Here is a 21,292-nt window from a genome sequence, read left to right as displayed (position 1 = left end):
ATGAGCCTCATTGCCAGCTTGACATGGCAGGAAACATGGATGAAAAATGCGACAAACGACCCACACACACATACACAGACGACATATATAAGGTTATGTCCTATAACACTCATAAAGTCTGCCACATTAAAGTGCCATTTTGTACCGTTGAGTGGATTTGCACTGAGTCAGGCTATTTCCGCTCGACTTTATCAGCAATTCCCTGACGTTACAGTTCCACGGCATTGCAGAAAAATAAAGACGGCACTGCTAAATTTACTGCAAGCTAGCAGGTTTTGGCTATTCACCTTTCCATCTTTTTTCCTCTTCTTGCACAAGTGAATTCTGCTGACAAAACACTAACTTCTTTCACTAAGTCATCCTAAACATAGATACCTTAAGTGTATTTAAACAGCAGTTGTAATGTTATGAGTATGAATATTAGTGTACTGCATTCAGCAACTTATAATACATAAATACAAATATAATACATTTTTAATTTAAACGAATATAAACATGTATTATAATAAATATCAATATTTTGTATTATATAAAAAAAAATATTATCACTTAAAGTGTTTACTTATATATATATATATATATATATGAATAGTCTCAGTAAAATGCTTATTAATTTATTAGATCCAGGGCCGTTCACTCTATTTGACATTTACAAAAACACATCCTTCCCAAATATTCATGTCGATTACTAAGGGTTTTTCAATAAACAGTTCTTCAACTTTAACATTTGGTCTCTGCAATTTTTAATACTGTGCCACATCTTCACTAAGAAGCATAAATCTTGTTGCCCTTATATTAAAAAAATAAAATTAAAGACATTTTAATAGCAAACAATGATTTGGCTTCCTGAAAACCATTTTAGATTCTTCAGATCTGTGAGAAGTAGGTCTATACAGTCCAATCAAAGATGAAAATGTTGCTAAAAGTATACTTAATACTTTACTAATCTCCTTATATGTAAGTGTAAATCCCTCTGGTTGATGAAAAGCGGCAGCATTGAATGATGGGAGATCAGTACTCACTTCCCTGCCGCATACACCTCGGCTGTGTCAAACAGATTGATACCGTTCTCGTACGCCAGCGTCATCAGCTGCTCAGCTATCTGAGAGAAGAAAGAGAGAGGAGAGATGGGGACAGATCCCAGATGGAGAGAAACTGACAGCTGAGAGACCCTTAAGGTGCACTAAACACATGTTTATGTTTCATGGATATGACAATTGACCTCATACACCTATCACAAAAAATGACATAATTGCATACAGGTTTTAATTACTTATTACTATAACATACTGTACTTTGGGTGATGTCAATGTTTTTTTTTTCAGGTTTTAATGCTTTGCTGAAGAAGTGCTAGCATGCTAAATGCTATTGTCCAGTAGTTTGTAAATAAACAAAGAGTAACGATCCATGAAAACCCTACCTCTTCTGTTATTTGACCACCAAACGTCACCCATGTGCCTGAAAAGATACACAGTGTAAACATGTAACAGTGCTGCTCAGGGAATCCTAAGCTAATTAAATTTTCAGATATTTATAAAAGACTACCAGTGTGAGCCTATCATGTTTTACTCACCCAGCCCTAGACATGATACCCGTAAGCCAGATTTCCCAAGGTTCCTATAAAAAAATTACAAACACTTTAGAACAATTTAGATGAAATTAGATGCAATTATGCTGATTGATTACAATCAATGACAATGATAGCTGTTTCAATGTAATGCATAAATAAATGTACTGTACTGTGATGCATAAATTGTACTTAATGTTTAAGACTGGTCTAAGGATGTATATTGTAATTTGCCCTGTGGTCAGTAGCACACCTATGTGCACAACTCATTGTGTTTTCATTACGTGTAACCTTGGCCATTGTTTACATATGTACTGTAGTAGTAGTGCTGGGCGGTTTGACCAAAAATATATATCACGTTTTCTTTTTCAAAATTATACCGGTTTATGACGTTTTTTTTTTTTTATGCATAATCAGGTGTACAATGCATTTTCTGCTGGTTGATATTCCAAGATGTTCTTTCGGCTAAGGTGCTGGAGCAAATTGCTCATGTTGCCGCCTTTGGCGACATTTTTTAGCCCGACAGCACTTGCATAAAATGGATGTTTGGACTCATTTAAGCTTTCACACAGGACGTGTTTGCAGTCCGCTACTATTAATGAACTTTGTTTTTCTGCTCTATATATTGTTTTCCTTGTTTATCTAAAAGTGCTCTTTTCTTGTTTTAAACCTAGCCAAAAACCCATGTGACTGCGTTTCCATGTCAATCCATGTTCATTTTTCCCGCGAACAATGCGCTTTCACTTTAATTCAGCGCCTGCAGCACAGCAAAAATAGACTCAGTATGTTAACAATCGCTGCACTGCTGCAGATGACGCACCGCTCCTTGAACGAACTGATGGACCGCAACCTTGTGCAACTGGAATCCGTTAATACGCACTGCAGACAGACTATTTGTGAAACAGGCGTTATAACGTAACACCAGAGCACTGCTGAGTTTACCCTCACCACGCCTCGCAGTCGCTGCTTAGAAGTGCAACATTGTAAAGGGTCCATCTGAAACAGTGTCGCGTGGCCGCGGCGCAGCATAACATCGTGACAAAAATATACACCGGTTTTCGGTATGAACCGGTTTACTGCCCAGCACTATGTAGTAGTCATTGTTTGTAACTCCCACTCATACTTAGGCAATAAAAGAGAATTAAATCCAGCCTGGATACAACACTACAGCTACCTTCAGCCCGATGAACCAATCAGAAGACCACCTGGGTCTTTTGTTCGATATCTTTTGAGTTTGCAAAGAGCCAAGGTTACAGTGCTGAGCAATCACTATAAGACCACACAGTCAAGGACACAGACTGCCTTCATAATTATAGATTTTCAGTGAGCTTTTGATTCTTATTTAAAGAATGAGAAGCAATTCATGACTGGCACAAAACAAAGATGTTGCTTTAAAAGACCTTTTTATGGTTTAAAATTTTTTTTTTAAAAACCTTTTAAAAGGTATGAAGAGTCATGAAATTATCCTTGAGACATTCCTACTGTATACCCCTCAGGGAAGTTATTCACTGTGTTTTCACCACATACTGACAAAAATGTGTGATGGAATTATATGGTTTAATCATGTACATCAGTTCTACACAACTCGGTTAGGTAAAAGAAACAGAATTGGTTCATGTAACTTCAATTTCAACAATAAATTATTTTGAAGTGACCAAAAGTAGTCTCAAAAGTGATTTCGTAAGGTTCATGACTGAATATTGTAAGAGCCCAAATAGTACACATACATCTGCAAGATGTCTGTTAAAAAGCACTTCATCTGGAAAGCATCTGCTGTGTACAAACATCTGATAAACGTCTTTAAAAAGTCAGTTTTACATACATTCTAAATCATGAACATCTTAAAAACATTTTCTAAATGTCTATTTAATGTCTGACAGGAATGGTCCTAGAGATGTATTGCAGATGGGCAAACACTCTAAAACAAGTATGTCTTCCGGATGTAAGGACGCATATCAAATAGACGTCTCTTAGATGTAAATGTGCTTTCAGCGATGCAATAGTGAACTGTTAGCATGCAATAGCACATATTAGCATGCTAAATGCTAAGTCTGCTCCTTAGAGCAGCAAAGACATACGCCTTATGTACTTTACCCGCTGTAGCGTATCAGACCCAAACCAGACAAATTAAAGAGTTGATCAGGAGCATTGAAACATGGAGCCGAATTCCTCAGAAAGGCAACAGGATGTTGTAAATCAATTCCTAGTGCCACAAGTCAGAAGCAAGATAACCAACCAACCAACTCTTTCACAGAACAGCTTTCAACATTAACACCATTAGAACAATTATTGACAATTTCAATTCGGAGAAGAGATTGTCAAATTTGGGGCAAGTAATCAAGATTGATGGTCAAAGAGATGCACAGCCGACCATCACATGTAAACCCATTAGAGTAAACAAGATCGTTGGATTTACTTATTGTGTATGCCTTTTTAACTATTGAATAGTTTATGGATTCATATTCATGTTTAGTATGTACATGTTTCAATCTGCTTCCTTGAAATGTTTCTGACTATCAGTTATTTTAAAATGTATCATATTCTTGTTATAGAAATCATGTCCAAAATTAAACCCTGCAAGAGCGGGAAAATTCGGACCACATGCTTGATAAGATAACATATGATTTATGATACCCCGAGCAAAGACAATATCTTATTGGTCAAGACAACATTTGAGGTGTGGCCAAAAGGCCAGTTTAAATACCCAGGACACCATCAAATTCTGCTTTTAGCTTTTAGTTTGCTTCTTAGCTTTTGCTATCAGTCATGCCGGTTTTTAGCCTGCTTTTAGCTTTTGCTCCTAGCTTTAGCTTTTAGTCATCACTGTTAGCGTTCTTTGAGCGCGGTTCCAGCGTGCTTCGGCCTGCACACCTGATGCTACTTAACCACGATGAGAAGGAACACCACCTAGTCTCGTCAAACTTTACTTCTGTTCTTTTACTGTAGTTTCATTTCTTTTCCATTGAGAGTTTTGTGTTCTGGGTTAAGTTTTGTAACGCCGTGTCTCCGAGTCTGACTTCGAATGCCTGTTCAACTTCAACCAGCCACACAACTCCGCATCTTCATTAAAAACCCAACCACGGGCTTCCCAAGAAGTCACTTCAGCGACTACTGAACTTCCAGCCAATCAGCAACATCGGGAAACCCCCTTTCCAATGACAACAAAGGGTACCCCTTTACACAGAAGACGCAAGTACTTCCAGACTCTCATCTGTACTGGTGTATCTTATATAATTTTAACCTCATTGAGGAACTCAATGCGAGGGTTAATTAAGTTATTGATGGCTGTTCATGTCTATGTAATTTCAAGTATTGCTGTAAACTTGGGATTCCACATTTTCATTCTCTTAAACTCATCCTTTCCTAACTTTCTATCTTCCTGCAACTTGTATGAATGTGTGAGTGCATGTGCTTATGTGTTAGATTTATCTAATAAAGCCTTATTCATATTGAAAAGAGAAGAATCTTCTGTTTCGTGCTTACAAGTTAATGTCTTAAACTGTCGATCTTGTTACTGTGCTAATTAATATCGTTTTTTCTATAGGTTTGTTTTACAACTAATTATTATGAATTATTAACCAAGATTAATAATTTGTAATGTTTTAGGACTCTGAATAAACGCCTGTAGTCGAAGCAAGTACAGTGTATTCATTACTTGTAAACAGGCTGTCATCAATGTCACCTTTAAGTGGAACTTATCAACTCAAATTAAATTATCAGTAAGCATGGAGGTCCTGAAAACCAGTGATACATTTTTAACTGGTTTGATGGAGATAGAGTTACCGGAAGGGAGATCCATTGACCAGTCTGTGAAGGTGAACTGGCCACCTGCTGATGGGGCTCAAACTGATGCGCAAAGCCCTGTACATGTTCACATGTCAATAATAACTGATCTTTCCATCTAACAAGACACAGGCTCCTCTCTGGCAGTACAGTGGTGTAGTGCTGAACAATGCTGAATGTTTAAGACTAGCATGCATTAGTGCTAGATGACTGCGGCTGCAACCAGAGAGCAGACAAAGACAGTCAAGCAAGTCTTTAGCCCTCTTTAATTATGGAACGCAGCAAACTGTAGAACATAATCATTGGAGAGAATGTTCCCTTCTATAGTTAAATGACTGAAATTCAATTATATATATATACATATATTCTGGGGTAGTCATATAATAGTATTTGGGTGGATGGGAGCACCAGTAATCGCCTGTCCAATGTCTGGCCTGTTAAAAGCTCAGACCTGCTCGGGGACTGTGAAAGTGGTCTTCTTTTCTTTGTAAGGCTTTTAAGCTCCTCTAAGAAAAGCAATTAACTTTTTAACTCATTGATTTAAGTGACCTGGGATTTCCTTAAAAGTGTACTTCTCCCTCACAAACCTTCCCCTTTAATTTTATTCTGATTCTCAAGGTGAAGTTTGATGTATTGAAAGTTTACTGTAATGCTCCATATTGCTTTCATTTCCAGTTACGTATCTGTTAGATGAAACTGTGGCAGGTTTTCTGGCTCTGTCTGAGCTGAAGATTGCTGGACAGGGTCAATGTGGCCAGACAACACAGGTAAAATGCTATGGTTAGTTGGCTTTGGAAGTTGATTATTTAAATAATTGTAAGTTTAATTTGAAGGATCAAACACATACTGTGCAACTAGACTGATTAAACAAATGACTCTACTGAGTTGGTTCTTTTTAGAGAATAAAAAACATGCTACATAACCAGTGTAGTCTGATTCATGAACAAATGAATCAGTTGTTTTTAGCAGCATGACGTCATTGCAACAGTTCAGCCCATGCACCCAGAAGGTTGATGGTTCAAACCCTTAAAGGCATAAATTGTAATGTATCAGGATCTTGAGAAAGACACACACTGTAATGCCTGATTTTGTGGAGTAAGGTGTTCTGGTGAAAAAAAAGACATACTGTACTTACACTAAACCAGTTAAATATTATAACCAGTTAAATATTATAACAGCATAGATGATTCTACTGGACAGATATGAAAACAGAGTTTGAAGTGAATTAGTGCATGCTGATTTGCTTAATGATCAATACTGTTCTGTTAGTCTAGATTACAATACAGCAAGATGCATATAGACACATTTATAGTAAATTGCTATAGTATAACTTAGAGTGACAATGCAGACTGCTTAATGTACATCATTTGCAACAAGAACTATGGTTTATTAGCCAGAGATCTTGCTAACCTAACAGTACACATGGAAAACCCATTACTAAAATTGATCAAAACATGAAATCTGCAAAAATTCACCATGTTTTTAAACAAACCAAGATTATTTAATCTTCTAAGGTGAATGGCAGCTAAGCTACTGTGTGGGTGTTGAAAAGGCACATGCACATCGAGAGGAGAAACTCGCTCAGTACCTTCCCAGAACGCTGCACTTGGCTGAGGCTGCATGTGTGGGAAACGCTGGGCCTGCTCCACTAATCTTTGGCATTCGTTAATGGATGTCGACAGAGCCTTTACCACAGATCAAAATGGGTCTCTAAATGCAGCACAGTGCCTTCCTGCACTATCACAGCAGTTGATGGAGGTACAGTGACTAGATAGTGCTGAACTGTGATATATATATATTGATAAATTAGTTTATCTCATTTTTTAAAAGTTTGTTTTCCTTTTCTTTATCATGAACGTACACTTTTATTCGTCTTTGACCCTCACACATCACAGCAGAGTTCGGCTCAGGCAGACTCCAAAACTGCCCTATGGCTGGCCCAGACAGCAGATATCTTCATTAAAGAACACACACACACACACACACACAAGCTCATTAGCATGCCAGATGAGCAAACACCCTGAGCTTTAAAGAAGGTTAAGAATAGCAATACACACAGTTCACGGCATACATTTGACCTCACACACATTTAATGTACAGTAAGCCACCAGGAATCCCTCGGGGGAATGTTTTCATCATATCAAGCCTGAAATTTCAAACAAGATCCACTCAGGCAAGATAAAAAGCCAGTATACTCACTGTTTCATCACTCTAGACTAAAAAAGGGCTTTATGTGGAGGAGTAGAAAGGTGTGCAACATAGTTACATAAGAGAGCTGGGGGCACACGTAAGTGAAAAGGCAAAGAAAGGAAATGAGGGATGTAAAAAACAAAAGGTTAAGAAGAAAGAGTTAGAAAACCAGGAGGAGGATACATCAACAAGGCTTTTGTAGGCTACGCTTCACTAGAGAACTACAGGCACGATGTTGCCTAGGAGGCATGGGCACTTTATCAAAATGAGTAATCTTATCCCCACAGGGGCCCACTCCTCCCTGCCCAAACACTTCACATGGGGTGCCAAAATATCACAATGGGTGTATGAAAAATGGCCTGTTGGGAAAATCTTTGCTAAGGAATGGTTTTGGAAATTAAGTGTATATCGATGAAATTAGAGGATAGAGTCACTACAGAAACAATGCTATACAAGATTATTGTTGGATCAAGAAATGATTAAAAAAAAAATTTGAAAAATGAATGCACCTTCAACCCACATTTTGGTAGAGGTGTAAGTCACAATGCAGCAAACCGCAAAATGGTGAACTGAATTAAGAGCTCTCTGTTGACATCTGTGGTTGAAACAAAATTGAAAGTAACACATAGAGGAACATTTTTACTTTTTTGTGTTTACTGTGTTGTCCTTCTGTATTCCTCTTTTGCAAAAAAGGAAGGTCCTTCAAGACATATCTAGAAAATAATGCTGCAAAGTTTGTAAAAATGGTGACATTTCAGCCTGTATGTGAAGAAATCTTTGCATATTTCCAAGCTCAAACATAATCTGCTGACTGTTTTTCACATTTTCTTTGCTGATTTGAGGTAAAAACCTGTAGGATTTTGCATAGTTTTACAAAAGCGGTTTCCATGCATGCATAAGAGTCCACATCGAATTCATGGGTTTATCTTGGACAAATAAAGGTTGCATAACTGGCTGGCCTGACCAAAGCAGTCCTGCTGTTTACTGCCCAGGGAACAGCAAGCAGAAACTGCAGCCCATTTGTGCGTTTATGTAATCATCACTTCAGTTTTCTTTCTGCAGACCCCAGAGAGACACACGCTTACATGATGCCTCAACACCACCCTCTTCATCTTTCTAATTCTGTCTCTTCCTGTCTCTTTCAAAATCTTGAACAAAAACGAGCACATGAACATTGATAATAGTCAAGGGATAATTGTAGAGCCCATATAGATACACGCCACAGAATGGGACGACAGGAACAAACCCTCCAGGTTGCATTTATCAGCTGAGGGCATTTCATGAGTGAGCGTTCACAAAATGTAAGACCACAACAGACGCAAGTCACACAAGTATGTAGGGTTTTTAAAGGTTCTTGCCTGAGGTGCATGTGCAGAAACGCATCCTCACCACAACATGCCGGGGCACATTTAATGTCTGCTCATCAGACAGAGGTTCCACGTTGCAATGTTACTCATTCATAGTCTGTTTCTATTAATCAACATCATTGCACTGTAGCTGCAAACTGCTGAGAGGAAAATTGTGATTGTGTCATAAATACACTACAAATTGTTTGTAAACTATTCTAGTAGTGCGTAACTACAGTATATGAATAGATCCATTAAATTATTGTACAACTATGTTGTAAGTGATTCATCCTTACAGCCAGTTTGTGTAGAAGACAGAAAGTAGTGCAAATTGGACAGTTTTTTTTTTTATCAAAAAGACAATGTATGATCAGGTAAATTAATATTACACACACAAATCATAGTAAGTATGTACAAAAACCGTCAGGGAGCTACATCTCAGCCTTCATGACTATGATATGACATTTACAAATTTACAGCATTTAATTTCAAAGACTTAATTACAATGAGAGAATTAGTCTTAAGAGCCATGCAATTTGGTAACAGCACAGCGAGAGAGAGCTTTTCAGGTGTTCAGTTACACATTAGTTTAATAAGGAAGTAGAAGACACTCTACATTACCTTATGGCTACAAAGTGCCTATGATGTACAATTACGTAAATTACAGTATGGGAAAATGAGGAGGGAGGGTGGGCTTACTTTAAGGATCGAGCACACTATTATTTTGCAGTAAGCAGATAGTAAGCAGCACGTGTGTGTTACACAAGTGTATGAGTGCTGCAGTCGAAAAAGTGAGAGAGAGCCTTGTGCTCCCAATAATGCTAAGCAGTGGAACATGATCACACTGCATCTCCATTTCATATAGAGAACATGCTAATGGATATAACATTCAGGCACTAACAGAAATCTCCATCTCTACCTCCTCTGAACCCAGACCCACAAATTCAGTTCATTAGTCAAGTGAATGACTTGATCTTTAACTTTGGAAATGTCAAGAGGTCGATATTAAAACTATTACTATTTGTACTATTTTGTCTAAATAAAAAAACTAAAAACTGAATTCAGTTCCTTTGAATGCTACAAATGAATTTAGGCATGAAAACAATGTACAGCATGAAAATAATGGATGTTCATATCGAGATTTGTTAAAAAATTTATTAATTAGTAGTGTCAGATTAAGTGAGCATTAGATAGAAATTAAAATATAAATTCGGAAATGTCCAGTTAAACCATTTAAACATAAACAAATGTGAATACAGGATATTAACCAATATGGAGCATGCATTTATCAAAAAAGAGCCATAAAAAATATTAAGATTATATATTTAAATATGTACATACAAAAAGAAAACAAAGCATATAAAAGACATTAAAACATAAAAAATGTCATTGTTTGAAATATTCAAATTTTTAAATTCATAAATATTTTATTGATTTAGATTTCTGAACGATCATGTCAAACTAAAGACTATGTCGAAAATTGTGACTGCAGAAAATTCAGCTTTGTCAGAGGAATAAATTATATTTTTTAGAAAATATTAAAATATAAGTAATTTATGGTAACACTTTAGTAAAGGGACCAATTTTCATTATTAAGTAGTTGCTTAGCATGCCTATTATCAACATATTGGCTGTTTACAAAGCTCATACTGTATTCTGCACTGTTTTTCTAGATCGTTCTAAAATATTCTAAATTGTAATCATACCTAAACTAAACAGCTACCTTACTAACTATATGTAGCAAATTAGGAGTTTATTGAGGCAAAAGTCATAGTTAATGGTTTAATAGCGGAAATTTGACCTTTAAATAATGTGTGACTGAATTTATTTTAAATTGTAATAATATTTCAGAATATTACTTTTTTACTGTAATATTAATTTTTTATTTCTATAAGCATAATGAATGAAATACGCTAAAACATGCTTCTCAACCACTATCTTCTTAACATTCACAATTATTAAATTTGCCACAAGAGCTTGATGAACAGATTAACTAACCAGCCAACTACACAACCAACACTCGTTAACACAACATTTCAGACATTCCTTTTAAACCACAACAACTTTAACCTGTTAAACCTGTGAACCAAATTGACCCTACATAAATCAAAATCTCAAAATCAAATCTTAAATAAAAACCACATTTTTAGTTTGAGACAACTTAGCTTTGCTCAAAGTCTTAAATGATGCAAAAAGACCAAGAACAGCACATAAGAGTTGAAGTGCTACATGTTAACTGCTGGAGTCCACCTCTCACCTACCTATATTTCATGCCAGTTCTCAAGCAGTGGTCACCAGACGAAGGCATGTTCTGCACAGACAGTTGGCCCAAGCTACGGGCCACCATTGCCACGGCACGAAACTTGCTTTTGGTCCCCAAACCCGGGCTGTTGGTGTTCTGACGGTTCAGTCGGTCCTCTGTGCTGCGGCTGACGGCTCGGTGGTCCGTGCACACAAAAGACACCTGCATGCTGAAGGCGAGCCTCCGCAGACAGCTTTACCACAGTAAGGATGCTGATGCTACAAAGAGCAACTAGTCCAAAAATCTCCCAATGCTGTTACTTCAAAAACTAAAGACAAATGTCTTCCTGCCCTGAGGACAATAAGGTGAAAAAAGCCCCTTTTCTTAAATCTTGAAGAAAATGTTGTTAAAAAAGGTCGGAATGGATGTGGCAGCTATGCAGTGCAGTTATCGCTCTGAAGTGCTGCCAGAGTGTGTATCTGTCCATGTGGCGTCTGGTGTGTGAAACGTGTGTAAGTAAATGTCTTGTGTGCTAGTCTCGGTGAGATTCCTGCGCTCTGGCTCCAGGGCAGCAGCAGCCTGTGAAGCGGTGAACTCTGGGCACCAATCACATCAACACATAGATCAGGGGAGAAATCCCACATCCATCCACGTCACACTGCAGCACATCAAGCGCACGCTTATCCACTCTTCTCTTCTCCACTTGCTTCTGACTGCACTGAAACTCCTTTTTATTCCCCACTCTTCAGTTGCTTTATTTATTGTTGTCCATCCAGTAACACTGTAGCCAATCCGTCTATTCCTAACATTAACTGACAGTGAGTTTTCATATTCAGGTTTCTGGTTTAAATCAACATCCAGTAATGTTTGCCACTGTGTGCTGAGCAAATGCATTAATGCTAAGTGAGAGAGAGAGAATATATAAAACAGCATAGTATGATGTTTGAGCAAGCAAGCAAAAGAGAGTGTACTAGAGAGAAAGTGGGAAGGTCTAAGCTCTGACTATGTTGTGTTAGATCAGGTCGTACCTGACATCCCACACTGCCTACGCTTGACAGAATGTCCGAGGACAAATAAAAAGTCTGGTTTGAAAGAGCTGATAAAATAGCAGATGTGTCCTTTTCTAATTTATTTTTATTTGTTTTATCACAAAACATACTGTGCAAGGAAATTTATGAGCAGAATTCTCACATGAGTAGACTTACATGATTGCTGCATGTTATGCTATGTTAAGTATTGATCAAGATGCTACAAATAATTCATTAAAATGCTATATTGAGTATAGACAGAACGATAGACAGACAGACAGACAGACAGAACGATAGACAGACAGACAGACAGACAGACAGACCGACAGACCGACAGACCGACAGACAGACCGACAGACAGACAGGCAAAGAAAAAATCTTGGCTGGGATTTTTCAAGGTTGAACAAATTTCTCCTGCTACATTGCTTATCATATCGAGTCAGAGATCAGAGAGGAAGCCATAAATAAAAAAAGAATTTAAATACTCAAGTCTAAGCTAACTGCTGTGGTCCTTAGCGTGATGGATTCTGTGAATGTGCATGTGAGTGTACGTCCCGCAGACTGTAAACACTGAGATGAGCTCTTTTATAATCTGACACAAAAATGACTTGCGTTATTTCTGCATTTTATTTCCGCCTAAAGCCACTACTGCGCATAAAATCACTGATTGACAGAGCGACTGCCCGGTTTTAATGCACTTTGGATTAGAGGAATGTGTGTCATCCCACCTCTAGATGAAAGGAAGTGGACAGGCGGCTTAAGTGAACATACAGAGTTTCCTGAATGGCACTTTGACACACTGTAGCCTCAGGACAAAGACTCTGCCAGCAGGCTTGAGTAAAGCAGCTGTCCATTTAAATCAGACAGGCAGACAGAAAAACAGGATACTGAACTCGGGCATCTTTCATACTGTATCTTGAGAAAGAGAACTGACAGGAAATCATGGCTTGAGATGAGATGAGAAAATAAAATAAAATGGATATATATACCGTATTTTCCAGTCTATAAATCACACTTTTTTTTCATAGTTTGGCTGGTCCTGTGACTTATAGTCAGGTGGAACTTATTTATTAAAAAAATTAATTTGACATGAACCAAGAGAAATGAACTAAGACAAATGAACCAAGAGAAAACATTACCGTCTACAGCCGCGAGAGGGCGCTCTATGCTGCTCAGTGCTCCTGTAGTCTACCACTGAAAACATATAGCGCCCTCTCGCGGCTGTAGACGGTAATGTTTTATATTGGTTCTTGGTTCTAAATAAATGCGACTTATAGTCCAGTGCGACTTATATATGTTTTTTTCCTCATCATGACATATTTTTGGACTGATGCGACTTATTCTCAGGTGCGACTTATAGTCCGAAAAATACGGTACAATCCACTGGCAACCAGCATCCCCCCATTTGGATCTGTTAGATCCACAATCACAGGCGTGCCACATGTTAACAACACACTGAAATATTATTGAAATATTGATGGCAATGCTAACCTTAGCTGACCTAACCTCAGGAGCACACATAAATGAAAGAAAATAATTAATAGAAAAACTTTTTAAAAGAAATGAATACTTTTATTCAGCAAGAATGCATTACATTGATCAAACAATGCAGATATTTATACCGTTATATAATATTTCTATTTATCAAATCATCTTGAAAACGATTGTAGCCAATGGTAATCATCATCATAAGGCGTGCTTTATTTTACGTGGCCTATAAAGAGGTAGTGTGAAGGTAGTGTGAAGGTGCGTCTCGTAGTCCCGGGTGACGTCATCCATTTCCGGTGTGTCGCGGGAGTGTTTGTCCGTTTGGACTGAGGAATCCTGCGGTACAACGCGTGTCGTACCAGATTGTCAGTTTATATCCTGGAGTTTAATTCCCTGTGTACGGCAAGCAAGTTAAACCGTTCACTCGTCGGGGATGTTTGTGGCCATATTCTTCTATGCTGACGTTCACTACTAACTTCGGATTAGTGTTGTGCTGCACACGGTTTCATTATACGGGGCGGCGCTGGCTTGACCGCAAGAGCGGAGGTGTAATATCTGCGAACTATATTGGTGTACTGCTGGGGTGTTGCTTGCTTTACGCTACGGGTTTATTTCAACGCTGGGCACTTATAACATCAGCTGCCTGGTCTATTACAGTGCCCTGCTCTCTCTCCGATGCATCCAGTGGCTTGACCATCCAGCAGTCTCCATCGTTATCTGGTCTCTCTTTATGATCGAATCCCTGTGTACATTTAACTAGTTTATTTGTTTATTTTTGGCTTCTTTGTTGATGTGAACCTATTACTTTAAAAACAATGCATTTTTCTTTTGTTGCAGATCAGTGTTGAATTTATTATTATTATTTTTGTCAACATTGTTTCTTTGAACTTGTTGACCGACCATTATATTTTTCTTTTGATTAGGTGTGTGACGTGGTAGTTTTCGTGCCATCCATTGTTTCTGTGGATTGGTATACTGTAACTAGCAGATCTATGTCTCTGCCATTCTATTGAATGCCTAGTTTTATAATGATGTGTCTGCGTGTGTGTGGATATAGATGATAATTTGTCTAAAATTGTAATTCTGCTTCCTCTCCAGCGGTTGGGGTGACCAGGACTCGTGTCTGTGTGGCGAGCCTCTCTCTCTGCTTGGTGGTGGTCCCTTCTGAGTGCGGTGTTCCACGTGTGTGTGGTTTGAGGTGTGGGCGCAGTGCACGAGTGTTTGTTGTGTCATTTACAAAAGAATGGGTGAATAGTCTCAGCCCTGGGGTGGAGGCCGAAGAGTGAGTGTGTGCGTGTATATATTTTCCTTATCTGTAGATTTATGTGTATCAGGGATTACAAATAAAATTTTTATTTTTACTTACATTCCACCTTTTGTCTCTAGTCTCAACCTCAGCTGTAATCAAATCTGTGTGCCTTGAATAAAATCTTATAAGGCGATTCCCCAGTAAATTTGCCTCTGGGATGGTGTAGTCAGGTATTTTAGAGGGGTAGAGCTTAAAAAATGTCCTCTGGGGATGAGCTGCTGGTATAGGCAGTTCCCTCCCTGGTGCGAACTGTCAATTGTATATCTTTGCCCACTAGCATCTTGCCACATTTTGGCGTAGTCGGCAGGGTTACAGCTGTATGGAAGACATTGGGGAGTGTATTTTTTTTTTTTTTCATTATTATTATTTTTTCTTTCTCAGAGCATTGGTGACTGTTTGATCGGGCCTTCCATTTGGGTAAGTGACCTTTTTGTAGTGGTTCATCATGGAAGAGGAGTTGCGGGAGCTGCGAGATTTGGTGACCCAATGGCGGGCAGACAATGAGAGGCTGCGGCAGGAGCGGGCACCTGCTGATGTCCCTGACCCTGGTGCAGCCTCTACTAGCACAGCACCGCTGATTGCGCCTCAGTTGGCAGATAGGAGTGGTAGCGCACCTGAACGATTCATGTTTGTTCCAAGGGAACGACGTTGTCCGAGATTTAATGGTAGAACTGGTATTAGCATTGAAGAGTGGGTCAAAGAGGCCCAAGCATGTATGAACACTCGTAATATGTCTCATAATATGGCTCATGTCCACACTTGGTTGCTAATATCGGAGGGATACCTGTGTCTTGTCTGGTCGATACTGGCTCCATGGTGTCAACCATTACCGAGAGCTGTTTTCAGCTCAGGTTTGAACCATGGGGCCATGATCGTTTGCGGTCGTGTCATTGGCTGCAGCTCCGAGCAGCTAATGGGCTGGAGATTCCATATATTGGATATATGGAAGTAGACGTTGAACTTTGCGGTAATCTCATTCAGAGTTGTGGCGTGTTAGTAGTCCGTGATCCTCCTGGGGGCAGCGCTGATATTCCGGGTGTTCTGGGGATGACTGTGCTTAGTCGCTGTTAACAGGAGCTTTTTGGACATTATGGGTCTATGCTATACACGCTACCGTCCGTAATGCAGGATTCTACAATTATTCAGGCTTTTCAAGAATGCCAACGTGCTATTCGCACTACCGAGCAGGGCAGTAATGTGAGAGTAAGAGGACGTAGTGCATGTCGAGTTCCAGCTGGCACTATTAAATTTGTAGCAGCTACGTGTTCTTCCCAGAATATGAGCAGTACAGTGCTTTTTGAGCCCCCAGAGACGGGGTTGCCCGGGAGTTTATTAGCCTCCTCTTCGTTGGTGCGAGTAGCTGGGGGTACAGTTTATGTACCGGTAATTAATGTTGGCACCATCGATGTAGTGCTGTACCCCACTACTATAATAGGTACATTGCGTGAGGTGTATCTTGTGGACCTTCCTGTCGGGTTAACTGAAGTTCCTCCCGTGAGCATTCAGGCAGCATCGTGTAGTGTTTCCGCCACCGCAATACCGGAACAGATCGAGTCAGTTGAGTTGGGGGCATTAACCGCAGAGGAACGAGAGCAGGTTAGAGCCCTACTCCGGGAGTTTCAAGGTGTGTTCTCTACCCATGAAGGAGATGTAGGTTGTACTAACCTCCTGTCACATGAGATCCCCCTTATCGATAACATTCTGGTTCGACAGCGGTACAGTCGCATTCCGCCATCAGAATATGAGCTGGCGAAGACTCATATCAGTCAGTTGCTTGATGCAGAGATCATTCGAGAGAGTTGCAGCCCCTATGCCTCTCCGATCGTGTTAGTTAAGAAAAAGGACGGTAGCCTCCGTATGCGTGTTGACTACCGTCGACTTAACTCCAAGACCCGCAAAGATGCTTTCCCACTGCCTTGAATTGAGGAGACGTTGGACTCCTTAGCAGGTGCCCGCTGGTTTTCTACATTAGATCTGACCAGCGGGTACAACCAAGTTCCAGTTTCCGAGCTTGATCGTCCCAAGACCGCCCCTTTTGTACGCCGTTCGGGCTTTTTGAATGGAATCGTATGCCATTTGGCCTGTGTAATGCGCCCAGTACATTCCAGCGTTTGATGGAACGACTTTTTGGCGACCAAAGGCATAGGTAAGCGGTAATAGGGCTACTTATAGTTCTATGCGACTGGAGTTTCTGGCCCTTAAGTGGGCCATGGGCGAGAAATTCAGAGAGTACTTGCTTGGCCATAAGTGCCTGGTATGTACGGACAACAACCCGCTTAGTCACCTGGCGACAGCTAAGCTGTTGCCAGCTGTTGCCAACGTCGCTGCAATCGGATGTGCTGGCCCAGTTGCACCAGCACCATGGTCACCAAGGGGCAGAACGCACCCTCGAGCTGGTGCGACAGCGGTGCTATTGGCCTGGTATGTCCGCCGATGTAGCTCGTTGGGTGCGAGAGTGTGAGCGGTGTCAAAGGGCCAAGGATGCAGCACCGATTGCACGAAGTTAAATGGGGCATCTGCTGGCTTCCCGGCCGAACAAGATTGTGGCTATCGATTTCACTGTTTTAGAGCCATCTCGTTTGGGACAAGAGAATGTGATGGTGATGACTGACGTGTTCAGTAAATTCACTGTGGATGTGCCGACTAAGGATCAGCAGGCGGAGGAGGCACAAATGCATCACAGTTTCCAAAGAAATATTAAGCAACTGTTTTCAACATGGAAAAGAAGACTTTTGAGTACCAAAAATATCAGCATATATTACAATGATTTCCGAAGGATCATATGACACTGAAGACTGGAATAATGGCTGCTGAAAATTCAACTTTGCCATCATTTGACATTGCTGGCCATCTATTGAATGCTGCTGTTGTTCCCTAAAAAGACGCTACACTCTAAGGTGTTCCAAGAGTGCTGCAATGTGATCCTCCTGGAAAAAGAGTCCACTTACCGGACACTGTGAATAAACAAGGGGGAGAGAACAATGTACATTTTGTCATGGTCACAAATGTATTTATGTCATGGTGACCCTGTGAATGGATTAACACTGAAGTTATGAGTTAACATACAGACAACGCTCCCGATCACCTGTCAGCCTCCTGCCATTCCAATACACCTGACCTCTGTAAATCAAATCTGTCACCACTGCCACAAGTACCAGATAGTTTCAATATTAGATTTTAAAGGCTAGTTTTAAATGACAGTGCAGCCGGATGCGCAAACAGTTATTGAATTATCATTAGTGAATGGAAACCAGAGCCACAGAACATTATATGTCAAACGGTTGAGTATAAGGCTTTGTGTTGTACCAGGGGAGATGTGACCTTTCTAAAGAGAGAGGTGGGATGTGTGAGGTGTACTTGAGAAAGAGAAGGCTGTGGTGCTTGTTTTAGTGGGGCATATGCACTGCCTAGTAAGGCCTTCAGTCTGGAGGTGAAAGTTGTAAATCATAACCTTCTCAGAATTACAGATGGACTGAGAATATTACAGATAAAACATCAATAGGACTTTTTAATTCCTAAAGCCTGTGCTAATATACTAAAAACCATGCGCTATGACACTAGACACACAATAAAAATAATGTAAAACTTTAAGAGTTTAAGTGTACATAAACTGGAAAAAAGAGTGGTGTAGAAGCTGTTTTCACTCAGAAATTGATAGTAAATATCATAAACGATTACAAAGAAATGGCGAGCAACAAACTGAATTAAATATGAAGTTTGAAAGTAGAAAAGTTAAAATCGTATTTACACTAATTTGATCTTTGCTTTATTTACAGCTTTTAAATTAAATTAAATTATTATGGAGGTCATAAAAACAGTTGAACAATTAAAGAAGAAGCATTTTAAATGGTACAGCACACTACAGAACACTGCTGTTCCTGCACGGCATGTCAAATACTATTCCTCTTTCATACAGTTATGACATCAGACAAAAAGTGTGAACAGAGAATGACTTCATCATGAAAAATGTTAAAATTACATCTGGATCTCAGCACTGGTGAGATCCTCCATTCTTCTCTTAAAGAGAGGCGCCCTGTCATTTGGGAGTTGGGGCCATAGGTCTCCAAAAGTAATAATCTCCCATTGTTCCTCACTTTTAACCTCCAGGCGCTTCAAACACCTCTACTCTATTTAAACTGTCAAGCGCTCTCTCTTTTTGCCTTTGATTAGCAGCCTGACTCCAGACTTATCCAGTCAAATAAGCTCTGGAAAATCCTCCAGAGCCGTTCAATCATCTAGCACCTCACAGCAGAGCTCAGTCTCTCCATAGTGAGCTTCACCGCAGGGCTCCGGCTCTCATCAGAAGCACACACAAACACCTAACAATTACCTCTCAGGGGTAAAAACAGCACTGTCATCCTCATCATATGCACAACTTTCATTGAAAAATCTAACTTCTATCAGCATTTACTCATGTGGCTCCAACCAAAAAATATTTGAGGAATTATTAATTGGTGGTTGCTCATTATCTATATGCTGGCAATCTGAGAAAAAAAAAGGTCTACTACTATAACATACTACTTTTATGATGCGTTTTTATGCCAAGAGCTGCAACAATTATACTTTTGTGGCAAAAAGTAAAAAAAAAAAAAAAAAAAAAAAAAGAATATTAATGGCAAATTTAATTTTGGGGTTAACTGCTTCTTTACCAAATTATCTAGCACAAGCAATGGTAAAAAGTGATAAATGTGTCTTCAGATCTGTTAATAGGTTCATACAGTACACAAAACCTCTATCAGCTCTTTGTAAGACAGCCTTTCTGAGTGCCTGAACGTTAATTGTGCAGTTAATGCTGTGAATTACCCATTGCTCAGCCCTGATTCTGGAAAATAGAACAAAAGAGCACACCAACTCACTCAACTTGAGGCTTCTTAGCAGGAATCGAACTAGAACTTCATCAGATCAGTGATGAAGACTGAAGCATACAGAAAAAACTAAAACATTATGATTAATTACAGTGGATTCCAGTTTTTATGAGCTTAAATTAACAGATAGGCCAAATTACGTAACAATACTTTCAAAATAAACTAATGAAAAAAGGCAATTAAAAAAATGTATGTTTCTCTTATGCAGCAAATATTAAACATTGTAACCTTTAAATCTTAAAATCTTGATGGATTTTCACCCAAAAATTTTCCTGAAAATGGACATCCTCGGGTCATCATAAATGTAGATGAGCTTGTTTGTTCAATAGAACATAGATATTTATCATTACATGCACTTGCTCATTAATGCATCCTCTGCAGTGAATGGGTGCCGTCAGAATGAGAGTCCAAACAGCTGTTACAAACATCATAATAATCCAAAAGTAATCCACACAACGCCATCAATCAATATCTTGTGAAATTAAAAGCTGCTTGTTTGTAAGAAACAAATTAATCATTAATGCATTTTAACAATAAACCTATATTAATGCTAAATCTATAATAATGCTTCCTCCAATGAAAAGGTCCATTCCCTGTTGTCGTCTCACAACAAAATTCAAAGACATATCTGTTTAGAACTTTCCCTAGATGGTTTTGGCTTGGAAATGGTGCTTGATTTTATGCTCTTTAAAGTAAATAAAAGAAAAAATTCATGCATATGTTATGCATGAACTACTCTCTTACATGTAAAATAAAACAACCCAACCAAACGGGAAAACAAGCAGGCAATCATAAAGTCACTTCTCATGTATATTTATAACGCTGTTCTGTAAGAGCCCTGAAGGTTACTGAACATATCCTTAAGCTCTGCAATCCTGATCACATTAGAGAGACTTAAGTACACACACTCATACAGTACACACACACACACGACAGGCTTCTCAGAAAATGGGCTTGCCAATATAGTGTGCAAAATCCATAAACATATTTCATATAAGCGGTCAGTCCTGGTTCACTAGTCTTTACATGTGAGGATATGGTCAGGCCGTACATAAAGAAATGTGAAGAGTGTGATAAAACAGAGGTTCTCAATTTCTTTGACTCCAAGTCCCTTGCTTTGTCCTGGACAATATTCCAAGCCCTGCTCGAAGCTGTTATAATAAAAATAAACTAAAAAAAAAAAGCATTTTACTTATAAAATATAACTGAGTGCCCACTGAAAGCTTGCTTTGAGAACCGCTGATGTAAAATGAATAAAAAAATATTCAAATTACTCAAATTAACATGTGCATGTAATTTTTCCTGCATGTTCAAAAATGTTGACATTTAGAGAAAATAATAGAATTTTGTGGGCATCTATGTGTGCATGTGAAAACTCAAGTAGAAACACAAACAGAAAATGTTTGTAATGCTTTTAAATTGGTTTAAAAATAGGTTGTTATCTAGTGTGTATGTGAAAGGTTTTTTTTCCAAA

At 39.1% G+C, this 21,292-nt stretch overlaps 1 protein-coding gene across 9 annotated transcripts in view; it reads right to left on the bottom strand.

The window, feature by feature from the left end:
- The window catches only part of LOC132129442 (voltage-gated potassium channel subunit beta-2-like), a 52,039-nt gene that overhangs the window by 11,990 nt on the left and 18,757 nt on the right, over positions 1–21,292 (bottom strand). For 6 of the 9 annotated variants that reach the window (XM_059541054.1, XM_059541053.1, XM_059541055.1 and 3 more), the window contains 3 exons: positions 1,574–1,617; positions 1,421–1,458; positions 1,023–1,102 (listed from right to left, as the gene is read on the bottom strand). In XM_059541054.1, coding sequence (XP_059397037.1) covers positions 1,023–1,102; positions 1,421–1,458; positions 1,574–1,617 — 162 coding nt within the window. Of the gene's footprint in view, positions 1–1,022; positions 1,103–1,420; positions 1,459–1,573; positions 1,618–11,147; positions 11,545–21,292 lie in introns of those variants that run through there. The other 3 variants (XM_059541056.1, XM_059541051.1, XM_059541052.1) reach the window with 3 other exon arrangements.

Source organism: Carassius carassius, chromosome 46 (genome assembly GCF_963082965.1).
Source record: "Carassius carassius chromosome 46, fCarCar2.1, whole genome shotgun sequence".
Classification (NCBI taxonomy): domain Eukaryota; kingdom Metazoa; phylum Chordata; class Actinopteri; order Cypriniformes; family Cyprinidae; genus Carassius; species Carassius carassius.
This window is presented reverse-complemented; position numbering and strand designations above follow the sequence as displayed.